Below are 13,041 nucleotides of genomic sequence, written 5' to 3' on the forward strand. Positions count from 1 at the left end.
CCTGTCTCCGTGGAATTAATCCCCTTCCAGTTGAATGAAACGATATAATGACTACTTAACACCTTCGTAAGCAATGCATAACGGCATTACCTAAGCACTGATAGATTCCTACTGTTCACAGTAAGTCAATAAGGACAAAATGTGTTTACTCGTGCGTATTAAAGTGTTAAGCGTTCTCCACAAACTTTAGGTCGTTTCTCTTGGATGGTTTAATTATATAAAGTATACAAGTTTCTGTGCAGAATGAATTTATACACATACACAATTCAACTATAGTGAAATAAGTATTTACACAGGACACACATTCCAACATACTACACGTAGACAATTTACTCATTGATTATAGGTTCTTGCAAGTATACCCTCACAGATAATCATGGGTTCAAGACAACTAATATAAAGATGGAATGTTAATGTGATGCCATTCTCATTCAACTCAAAGCCTCCAGCCAGCCAGTGCTAAGAACATTTCAAGATTAGTTATTTTTAAACATGCTGGGGAATACAGTTTTAAAGTAACTGCCCAGGGCAGTTTATTTTAAAAAACATTTTCTGTGATGGAACGGTGTGGGCGTACCCCAACAACAGAATGGTGTGTTGGCGTATACGGTCATTAAAAATATTCACGCAAGTAGACCGCTGATTGGCCAGCTCATTCTCCTTTAGACCGCTGATTGGCCAGCTCACCCTTCTCAGGGAGATGACATCATGTTCTATGAGGAAAGAGCAAGCATTTTTTAAATGGTCTGTTTGAGATACAAGTTTGAGGTGGGTTATTTTAATTGTTTTTTTCTACAGTTTATGCTCTGACCACTTGAGTCGTTCCATGTCATTTCAGCAAGCCATGACACCCACCATCTCAGATTGTTCTAAAAATAAAAATCTGTAGTTAGAAACAGATAGGATTGGCATTCCTGAAACATTATTTTATTGACATTTTATTTTATCTCTGAAAAATGTAACTAATTGATATTAATTTATACAATTCAGTAAATATATTACCCAACATTCAATTTGGACCAAACTTCTTTCTACCAATGAGCAAGACATAAGGAATCACGAACAATTTCAAAAGCCACCTACAGATGCCTCACACTACATGCCAATCCCACCCCAACAGCCAGTATATAGTATCACTTCACTATGTTTGACAAGTAGTTTGAAGCTGTGGCTTGGAGTATTGCTTCACCAGAAGAATCTTGGTCCAAATCAGATGTTGGGTACTATATTTATTGAATATGATGTGAATCCTATAAATTAAAATGGCCGATTTGGGTGCATCAATTAGCATAATTTCTCAGAGATCAAATGATATTTCAACCAAATAATGTTTCAGAAATGCTAATCGTATGTGTTACTAACTACAGAAACAATTTCAGAACAATCTGGGATGGTGGGAGTCGAAATCCTCTTTCTTGTGCTTTTTTAGATAGAACGGCCCACATACGAGTATAGGACGAGTCAACATTATTTGGATACAAGTTAACAAAATATGAACCTTTAACAGTGAGATTTTCACTGGGCAGTTACTTTCAATTATATTTTTTACAAAGGTCAAAGTGGATTTATGAATTATGCAACAATGCCAGGCCTTTTCCAACTGAAAGGTCATCAGCAGATCTTCAGAGCAACAGAGGCGAGGCGGCTAGCCTGGAGAAAAAAAACGGCATCCATGAGCTTTTCTCATGACTTATATCTGCAAAAATCAAACGCACTGGGTTTGATTTCTGCGGCCCAATGTGAAATAATGATGAAGTGATCGGAGCTTGGATGAGAGGGCTCTTTTCTTTTGGGAAGGGGGGTTACTAGCTAGGCCCTCGTTGGCTGCAATAAAGGCTCTATTTTTCTGTCCATAACAAGGCCCTCGCTGTCCTGCTCCATAGGATTCGATGTGAGTCCCCTTTGTTTCTCTTCCTGGGATTTTATTTTGGACCAGAGGACTCTTAAGTCTTCGGGCGAAAATGTCAAAAGGTCAGCCTGGAACCAATCACCTCGGGACAGAGAGGGAACAGAGAGTGAGAGGACACTAAACAGGGTCTTCTTTTTCGGTTTTGGCCTGGTTCTAGGGAACCGTTTTATGCTAAGCTTGAACTTGAGTCGGCAAACACAGTCACCCCATCCCATCCCAGGTTGTGTCCAAACCCCTTTTCATGCAATAGTTTGCTCTCCTTTTAAACTAGTTTGTTGTCCTTTTTATAGGTTGTGTCGCAATCGTTGTTCACACTCTCCTACAGTGCATTTAGAAAGTGTCCAGACCCCTTGACTTCATTCACATTTTGTTACGTTACAGCCTTAATCTAAAATGGATTAAATTGTTTTTTTCCCCCTCATCAATCTCCTCACAATACCCCATAATGACAAAGCAAAAACAAGTTTTTGGAAAGTTTAGCAAATGTATTAAAAATTAATTAAGAACTGAGACCCTTTGCTGCTCCATAGCGCTCAGGACCTCAGACTGGGGCGAAGGTTCACCTTCCAACAAGACAACGACCCTTAGCACACAGCCAAGACAACGCAGGAGTGGCTTCAGGACAAATCTCTGAATGTCCTTGAGTGGCCCAGCCAGAGCCCGGACTTTAACCCGATCGAACATCTCTGGAGAGACCTGAAAACAGCTGTGCAGTGACGCTCCCCATCCAACCTGACAGAGCTTGAGAAGATCTGCAGAGAAGATCGGGATAAGCTCCCGAATTACAGGTGTGCCAAACTTGTAGCGTCATACCCAAGAAGACTTGAGTCTGTAATCACTGCTAAAGGTTCTTCAACAAAGTACTGAGTAAAGAAACAATTTAATTGATTTTAGATTAAGGCTGTAACATAACAAAATGTGAATAAAGTCAAGGGGTCTGAATCCTTTCCCAAATGCACTGTATGTCCTTTTTGTTTCCATGTCCCTCATGAAAGGGAGGAAAATAGGAGCGTATCTGTCCAGCCTTGCCATTTGTCTATTGTTCCCTGCCAAAAATGCTCTGTGATGGAGACATTTTCAGGACTTCCCATTGAGGATCCACTATTTTTTTCACACTATCGTGCCGACCCAAACCAAACAGGGCATGATTTGCATGGTTCCATCAACTAGGGTTGATGCGTATCCAGGCCAGCTCAATGCAGCTTGGTTTGGCTCGGCTCCATTCAGCTCAGTAGTGTGAAAAGCCTTCATGTTTCCCAATTGAATTACAGTATTTCTTCACACTCCAACGAATGGTCTGGAATCTGGCACTTCTCATTCCCCGCCACCACACATTTCAGTCAATGGCATGTCCCATAGGAATTAGTCTACTTATTCCGTTACAGTCCATTTTAGTGGATCTATCAGTTAAACTATGAGGGAGGGAGTGGAAATGGTAAAAGGAAACCATTTCAGAGTATGTGGTCACAGCCATGGTCTGCATGACAGTGTCCTCTATACATACTCAACACTCTGTAAGTAAATTCGACCTCAAACATTTAAACAGCATATTCTGTGCAGTGAAAATGTCACACCCTGATCTGTTTCACCTGTCCTTGTGATTGTCTCCACCCCCTCCAGGTGTCGCTTGTTTTCCCTGGTGTATTTATCCCTGTGTTTCAGGGTCTCTCTGTGCCAGTTCTTCTTGTATGTTTCCAAGTCAACCAGTGGTTTTCCTGTTCTCCTGCTTTTTGCATTCTCCTTTTTCTAGTCCTCCCGGTTTTGACCCTTGCTTGTTTCTGGACTTTGTACCTGCCTGCCTTGACCACAAGCCTGTCTGCCATTCTGTACCTCCTGGACTCTGATCTGGTTTTGACCTTTTTGCCTGTCCATGACCATGCTCTTGGCTACCCCATTTGGATTAATAAATATTGTAAGACTCCAACCATCTGCCTCCTGTGTCTGCATCTGGGTCTCGCCTTGTGCCTAGATAAAAACATTTCTCCATGGCAAGGTTATTATAGTAAACGACAACTGAAATAAAAATAAAAATTAATTGGAAAAACAATTTAGTAAACTGAAGAAAAAATAGTTACATTTTTTCACATTTACTATCTTTGACTGCAAAACAAACAAAAAACAAATTGTTACGTTTTAGTTTTTTCTTTCTAGACTTTTTTTTTCTAAATACTGCCAGTAGATGCCGATGTTTCAAATAGGCCTACATTGTGCATCACTAGCTATCCCTAGCTAGCAGGGAATAAATCAGAGGGCGAGTCCAGAGCGTGACTGGGCCAAGCTAGAACAGCTTGAGAAGTTGCTGGAGCCGTTTGCAATGCACACCAACCAACTTCAAAAGGACAGCAAGTCACTGTCTGATGTGGTGCTGTGCCTTCTCAACCTTGACGCACACATTCAGTCAACTACTGTTGCAAAACAGATTGCACAGGTCCTCCTGAAGTCACTGCATGAGTACTTCACATGCATACTGAATCCTCTGGCAGCCAACTTCGATCCAACCCCTGCAGCTGATTGCCTGATGGACCAAAGTGTGTCTCTGGCACTTCGCTCAACAGAGCTCGAGCCATTGATGAGGGAAGCAGAGTATGTTGTACTTCAGCAAATCAGAGAGTACAGCCATGGAGCAGCAGGACCCCAGGAAGATGCCAGGACGATGAATTCACCAAGCATCTCGACCACAGTGCTTCATAAATATAGCATTCTCGCATCAAAGATTATGTCTGAGGTCACTGTCCAGCCGGAAGGTCAACATGGCAAGGCAATAAGTGCCCTGTGTGAGCTGTGACAATACCTGGAAGAGGTAAAGGGGGGCATGTTTACCAAGTCACCTCTTCAGTTCTGGCAGGCAAGGATGGCTTTTTGTCCAAAGCTGTGCCATGTGGCACTGGATCTGGTTTCTGCCCCTGCATCCCAAGCGTTAGTGGAGAGAATATTCTCTGTCTGTAGACAACTGTCATCAGTCTTGAGAAACCAAACGACCACCTCTCTGGAACGCAGTCTTCTTGAAGATAAACCAAATCATCTTGTTTGGTTGAACAGAAACACACACACATGCAAGTTGGCTGTGAACTGATAGATTTGTGAAGTTGGGTTGTATTGCTTATGTTTTTGCTGGTGTTGCAGCCCTGTTTGTGATACACGTTTAATATTACATAAACATAACATGTCGAATGTGCCATCACTTTGTTGTTTTTTTCCTCTCTCTTTCTGTCAGATAAAGGTTGATAAAGGTAGTTGTGTCACAGGCGTCAAAATGAGTAGACCAAGGTGCAGATTGGAATATGTTCATCTTGATGTTTAATGAAAGAATGAACACTTACAAATTAAACAAAAGTGACAGCAGACAGTTCCGTCAGGTACTCACAACTAAACGGAAAACAACCACCCACAAAACCCAAAGGAAAACAGGCTGCCTAAGTATGGCTTCCAATCAGAGACAACGAAAGACACCTGCCTCTGATTGGAAACCATACTCGGCCAAACCTGGAAAACGAAACATAGAAAATGAAAACTAGAACACATTCCCCTAGAAACCAACAAACCCCAAAACACACAAAACAACCCCCCTGCCACGCCCTGATCATACTACTATGGCAAATGACCCTTTTACCTGGTCAGGACGTGACAAGTTGATTCTTCTTACATCTTTATGTTTTTTATCATTACATAAATGCTTAAAATTTCACAAAAAGTGACATCAGCTGATGAAGATTATCTCATAGAACAAAACGTATAAGAACCTAAGCCTGTATTTACCACAGACCTTATTTTCAACGTTTATCAAAAAACCCTATAAAAACTCAATTTTCCCATAGGCTTTGCTCTACGAGCCATGGCGGAGTTAGTGCCTTCAAAAACATGTCATTAATAGTCACGTTAATATTAATATATACCATTAAACAGACACTTTTATCCAAAGCAATGTATAGTCATGTGTATACATCTTACATATGGGTGGCCCCAGCAGGAATCAAACCCACATCCTTTGGCATTGCAAGCACCATGCTCATTCCAACTTAGCCATACAGGACCACATTACAGTTGCACTACAGTGGCCCGGCAGGTCAAACTTTATCAGTCCAAAGCAAATCCATAGAGAAAAAGCCCTGTGGCCTCAGATATTGCATAACCCCATACCCCGGCAGATTAACTTCTGCTGATAACCACACAGCCCGATGACGTCAATACTGCAGCCATGGAAGCACCTCTGTTCTGACCCATCGCCTTGATAGTGATTTGCGCAAAATTGAATGCAGCATCTGTGGGACATACAGTATAGACAGGTGTGTGCCTTTCCAAATCATGTCCAATCAATTGAATTGACCACAGGTGGACTCCAATCAAGTTATAGAAACATCTCAAGGATGATCAATGGAAACAGCATGCACCTGAGCTCAATTTCCAATCACATAGCAAAGGGTCTAAATAAGTTTTTTTCTTTTTAATACATTTGCAAAAATGTCTAAAAACCGGTTTTCGCTTTGTCATTTTGGGGTATTGTGTGTAGATTGCTGAGGATATATATATAATACATTTTAGAATATGGCTGTAACGTAACAACATGTGAAAAAAAGTCAAGGGGTCTCAATACTTTCTGAAGGCACTGTCCATAAGCACACAAACGACTACATTTAATCTGCCCAGACCCACATGCTCAAACCCATCCCTAGTGGCTGCATTATTGTTTGACACGTGGCCTTAATTTGCAGGCAACCAATTAGTTTTTCTCGGTCGCCCATGCTATTTCAATGTTTCAATAATAAATCATTAGATTCTCACATTGTGTTAATGATGGCAGATTGCTTGATTTGCAGGTTTTTACTATACGTTTTTCAAGGCTACTCTTTCTCCCTCTCTCTCTGCAACCCACAATTTGCGTTCATGGGAAGATGACGTGAACGGAGGCAAGAAGATTTAAATAGATTTTCCATTATCCTCCTTTGCGAGACAATAGCGGAGCAAAACATTTCATAATGACGTCCATTAATTGCATTGCTGCTATAAATAACAGGGAGATCGCGGATGACTATTTTCTAATCAAGACATGTGTAATCATGTAGACCTATTTTAATACGAAAATTGGCAGTAGCCTATGTAGCATACCGAACGTTCGTTCAGTTACCCTCTCATGAACTGCACTTATATGATGTGTGATGGAGTTGTGATCTAGAACTGGATTCAACTTGCATTGCCCTCCCTTTTGGTTTTAGAGGCTGTGTACTAAAATGGAATTCAATTATATAGAATACTAGCAAATGTTTGATAGGCCTATAAGCATGCTCCTTTCCAGTCTATTCTTCATGGTTGTCTGCGACTCCACCTGTAAGCAATCTGACATGAACCAAGTTGCTATGGACACCGTACTAAAGAATAAGCCATGGGTGCAACTTTCACTGGGGGGGGGGGGGGGGGGAAATCCCCCCCCCCCCCAGTGGGTGTCTGTGTATCACAGTGCAATCATAAAATGGGGGGGGAAATCCCCCCCCCCCCCCATTTTATGATTGCACTGTGATAGAAAATGCAGCTCCAGTGTGCTTTTGGACAATGCGGAGGACCACACAGACACCACAGAGCATTCAGACAAGCTGTGTGAAGGCAAAGCTTCTGAAAGGCTGGTGTACAGGACCAGCACAGGAGAGATGAACAGAGGCAGCTGCTGTCTGTGTTGCGCTTTTTCTCTGATTTGTAAAAGCAAGCAGAGCAGAAACTGGCTACTCTTTAGTTGACTGATCTAGCTGGCAAGGTAACTGCTGTTTGATAGAAGAAGAAAAAAATTACTCCCAGCACTGAGCTAGTAGTGTAACTAGCTAATGATTCATCCCCTCTCAACTGAAGGATCTACTAGCAACTACAGTAGTTAACTAGCTGCCAGCTCAGATAGCCTCTAGCTGTTTTCATTTTTCTAGGCAAGTCAGTTAGGCTACCTTTTCAGTGCGATGTGAGTTTTTATTAGTCAGTATAGCAATGTATTGATCTGTCAGTTTCCGTAACTAATGCCCTACTTTTCACACTGACACAGTATAAACAGCTCTACAGGCTTCACTGTCATGGTGCACAGTCAGTACACAACACTATGCTCATCATGTCTTAGCAGGATCAGATGGTGACAGGTGTCCCTGCAGGATCAGACAGCCAGGGAAGGCCAGTCTACAGAGCTCAGGTGAAATTTCCAGTGTAGTATAACAATCAGTGAATGGATACAAAGTTCCGTATTGAGTTGATGGGTAGGCCACAGTCTGGGATCTGGGAATAATGGTCATTTCAATTGATCCATTGATTCAAAAGTCAAGGGGTCTGAATACTTTCCAAAGGCACTGTACATACGCACACGAACAACAACATTTAATCTGCCCAGACCCACATGCTCAAACCCATCCCTAGTGGCTGCATTATTGTTTGACGCATGGCCTTCTTGTAGCCTACCAATTCGTTTTTCTCGGTCGCCCATGCTATTTCAACATTTCAATAATAAATCATTTGATTTTCACGTTGTGTTAATGATGGCGGATTGCTTGATTTCCAGGTTGACATCTCTCTCTCTCTTCCCCTCTCTCTCTCCCTCTCTCTCTCTCTGCAACCCACAACAGTCTGGGATCTGGGAATAATGGTAATTTCAATGGTTAATCTATTGATTCTATTCTTGGATAATATAATGTATAAATGTACACCAATGTAATTCTTTGTCATGCCTCATCTGAGCAGGATCAGATGGTGACAGGGGTCTCATCAGGGTCTGGGACCCAGGGAAGACCAGTCTGTGACGGAGCTGAGGTGAATTTTTGCAGACACAACACTATATTTTCTCTGTGCTGCAAACACTGGACAAGCAACAAGCTTCAAAGATTGAACCTATTTTAAGGCAGTCTGACAAACCTCTAAAGTTGATTTCCAGACTTTTATTGAAAATGTTGATACTGGAGACTGTTATCAGAAGAAAGCATTTCTACTGGCTAAGAAATGCATTGCCATTCATTGGAAGGTTGGTTTTCCTCCCACAATGGATGGAAGAAATGCCAAATTATATATCAATAGATTAAGGGTATACTGTGGAACTTTCATAAGGTCTGTCTGCCTTATATGGAATACAGTACGACAAAAGGAGTCTGTATTGAAAACATGCACACGTCAGGGGAGATACATATTTAGGCAGTCCCTAGCTGCTGGGTGGCTCAGTCGTTGCCCTGGGGCTCTGTCATACTGTTGGTTGACACTCTGGGCTTGGCCTAACACACCTGAAACCAATAATAAATGTTTCACTAAGATCCTAAAGCTGAGTGGGGTGTGTTGGGTTGGGATGCTGCAGGGCCGTGGACCCCTAGGGGCAGGACCTGGTGACCCAGCTAGATTGTGTGCAAGTAAAAAGAGGTGCAACACAATATAATATTGATTATTGAATTATCAATGATCTAGTTCAGTCGTATCAATCACTTAAACATATTTAATAATGATCTCTTAACTAGCATGATGACTGGGCATTTTTGCTGACTTTATGTTGTTCTAAATAGAGAAGGCTAGAAGGGCCATGGATGCCCCCAAAAATGGGAGGAACCCCAGACCCCCCATCAAGTTATGCCCCCCCACTTCTAAAACTAAAGTTGCGCCCCTGGAATAAGCTACACACTTTCAGTCTATGTTTTAGCTGCAGGGACCGCGTGGTACAATGAATATGACTGTGGGCTTTGGTGGCAACGATGATGATTATGAACATGGTCTTTTGCCTGCTAATGCCTGCAATGCAGTGAAGAAAACGATATGACAACAATAACGTCTAATGTAACTGGCCCCTCTAACAGTACAACTGCCCCCCCCCCCCCCCCCCCCCCCGTTGAAATGGTCTAGAACCGCCACTGCTTTGGAGGCGGGGTGTGCTGCGATAATTTGTCTTTGGAGTTGAACATTGTTCAATAAACGCCCTCCTGAGTGCACGCTGTCCAACAGCGACACGGCGAAGACGTAAAGGGAACGCTCACTTTATTTGACTTTCCCTTCTCATTCGAAGACAGCTTTCTAAGACTGCTATGACGTCTCGCAGGTAAGACGGGCTTTATCGAAAACCATGGAACGAACCGGGAATAGGCCTTTTACCCATTATAAACAGCGTTTCATGACTTATTACAGGACATGTGTGGGACCTTCCGCTTACGAGCAAAAGTACTATGCATTTTCTCCGACCCTTTAAAACGCACAAAGCCCACAATGGTTGCTTCAATTAGGGGTATTTTTCGCTTTTGTCGGCATCTTGTAGCCTATTTGTGTGACAAAAGTTATTTAATGTGAGTTCAGAGTTGCAATAGAACTGTCATTGGCAATTAGGTGGAATACGCTATTACTTTCCTCTGATCATTTTACGTTTGTAAGCTATGGGACATCGCAAAACTAATGTGCCGTTGAATAATAGGTTGATATAAAAGCGAATGTTCATTGGTGGATGGGTCTTCTTTAAACGAGGGTCTTATTTGCTATAGCCCCAGTGCGCTCTCTCTCTCTCTGCTGTGTAGGAAATGGGCAGAAGTTGGCCTTTGATATCAAGGTGCATGGTTTGGCTTTTGCAGAGTGCTCTGTATTTGTAGTTGGAATGCAACAAAGTTGTTCAATTATTAACTGAAATGTGTCCCCTCATATCTTATTAATGTCAGTAAATAAGACATGTTTAAATGTACCCAGTGGACACGCACTGGTTGATCAACGTTGGAATAGATGTTGACTTGATTTCTGTGTCCAGTGGGTAGTGTCAGTCGTCTCATTAGAAAATGCTAGCCACCACAGATCTGATTCTCAGACTTGCTTTCAATATGAGTGACAGATCTATAACTCACATTTCTACGTGAATTTGGTCGGGTCGCCAGAGATCTGTATAATGATGAGATGCTCATGCCTTAACAATGGGTGTCATTGTCCCCAAGGCAGGAAGGCAGGCGACAAGCTTAGGTCCAAAATAAACTCATAGAAACGCATTGGGCAATTCTTTTTGGACAGATTCTGGCAAGAGTGAAACCTCTCGCTTCTCCTCTTCCTCTCAGGGGTCGCCCTAAAAAGCTGCCTGCTGGGCCTTTAACTGTAGCACAACCACTTAAGTGCCACAACTGCAGGATGTGTTTGAGTTCAGCAAAGGCTGTTCGTTGCAATATCAATCAAGACATTTTTGTTACATTTTCTGTACAAGGTCAAACCATCATACCATATGTATATTATGCTTTTTGAGGGAAGTGTGTAACTTTACTCATAAATCTACTTCTGTGTGGTTATGTTATGCCAGAGAGAACCGAGAGCCCTATCTCTGCCCAAAATCTGTCCACACAGAAGTAGATTCATGAGCATTAAGCATATCCTTAATTATTAAGCAGGTGAGGATTTTTTTTGTATGTGGAGCAATGAGTGTCCAATTTAGTCAAGATAAACATGAATTGCTATTTTGATATTTGAGGCATATTCTAATAGAAGTGAAATTCGAGGCTGTATATGCATATTCATGAGGCTAGCATATCATCTCACTCTGCATTGAGTACAGGCGATTGCCGTCAAAACCCCTCATCAAATATTCCCAAACTTATTCAATTAACGAGGTGTATCCACCAATCCAAAGAGAGGAATAGGCAGGAGCTTGAAAGCCCGCCGTTCTGCTCTGTGGACAATGAATCCCATTGTTAGGGTGGAGACATTATATCGTCATTATATGCACATCTCTGGTAATGCCTTTGTTGACATCTAGTCTAAAGGTGGGTAGTTGCAAGCCGAATTGGCCCACAGTACACAAAATAACATTCATAAACATCAAATATTTGACAAAATACGAAACAAACCATGAGGTTTGTGTTTGTAACCAGTTGTACAGTAATATAATAACAGTAAATTAATAGAGGAGGGTATAGGGCTATTCTGGATTGATACAGATGAAGGCGTCCAGAAGTTGGTTTGAGATTTGCCCACAAATGTTGTCTTGGGGAGCATTTTCCAATGTCCTGCAGAGTCTGTGGACAAAGAGATGTTTATTATGAAGAGTATGGACTCAAAATGCACCATGTCAGCAATCCTACGGGTTGACAGTGTACATAGACACCCCTATAAGAGTACGCTCTGAGTGAGAGAGATGCATCACATCAAGGTTTCCAAAAGCGGTGATTGCCACGGTATGGTAGAAGTAAAGCCGTGAAAACAAATGAATGGATGTTAGATAACAACAATGTCATTTAGCAATGCAGTCCTTGTGAGAACATACAAAGGCTTATGTTTCTGTTCTTTGAGAACAAAGTGGTGTAATTTATGGCACAGTGGCACAGTTAGGCAAAAATAACAGCTTTGCATCATTAATACTGCCTGGATGTGGCGTTCGCTTCTGTGCATTTATTCTGGCAGTTGATATAGGCAGAGAGACTTCCTCATCTAAGTAATGGTAGGGGAAACAGTAGTAGTATTGAATTGGAGTTAGTTGGTTATAGGTTGTCACGATACAGTATCATTATTATTTTGATACTGGTATTTCCGATGGCAAAAAAAAAAGGAAAACATTAGTCAGACCAACCTTTATAGTCCTTTATAGCTTGGAAAATAAGCAATGGGACTGAGTAACATTAGGACAGTTTTTCTCAAGAAATGAAGTCTGTTTCGTTTTCCTTTCCATTATGTTTCTGGAAATCATAATGCTGGTATTGTGATAACCTAGTTGGTTAGTGGGTGTTTTTCCATCCTTTGTCATCAGTTCTGTTTAGTGTGAGGCTCAGTACTTCCTGCTCCTGTGAGCCACAGGATAGCAGTTTCTGACACATTCATCTGAACAATACCCTGGGTGCCATCTTGGAAAGACCGAACTTACCATTTAGCAGTCAAAACTTTTGAGTCTCAGTTTTCACTTCAGATCAACCAATACTTATCGTGTTCCTCCTCTATTACCTTTTGTTATGAAATGCAAAGTAATTCATAACTATTAGTGACATTGAGTTGAATGAATGGTATCATTTTCAGTAAAGCACATCCCAAATGTTCTAAAGCCGGTGGTGTATATTTTATTTAACCTTTATTTTATCAGGGAGTCATACTGAGACCAATGTCTCTTTTTTTACAGATGAGCCCTGATCTATAGAAAATACACATGAAAATATACACTGAGCGTACAGAACATTAGGAACACCTTCCTA

General features: G+C 41.6%; 1 protein-coding gene across 2 annotated transcripts in view; it reads left to right on the forward strand.

Annotated features, from left to right (window-relative positions):
* The first annotated feature begins 9,809 nt into the window (after positions 1-9,809).
* Positions 9,810-13,041, forward strand: part of LOC106572187 (tyrosine-protein phosphatase non-receptor type 11) — a 61,819-nt gene continuing 58,587 nt past the window's right edge. For both annotated transcript variants that reach the window (XM_014146127.3, XM_014146128.3), the window contains exon 1: positions 9,810-9,941. In XM_014146127.3, coding sequence (XP_014001602.1) covers positions 9,928-9,941 — 14 coding nt within the window. In that variant the 5' untranslated portion in view covers positions 9,810-9,927. The remainder of the gene's footprint in view (positions 9,942-13,041) is intronic.

Source organism: Salmo salar, chromosome 15, assembly GCF_965601325.2.
Source record: "Salmo salar chromosome 15, fSalSal1, whole genome shotgun sequence".
Lineage (NCBI taxonomy): Eukaryota > Metazoa > Chordata > Actinopteri > Salmoniformes > Salmonidae > Salmo > Salmo salar.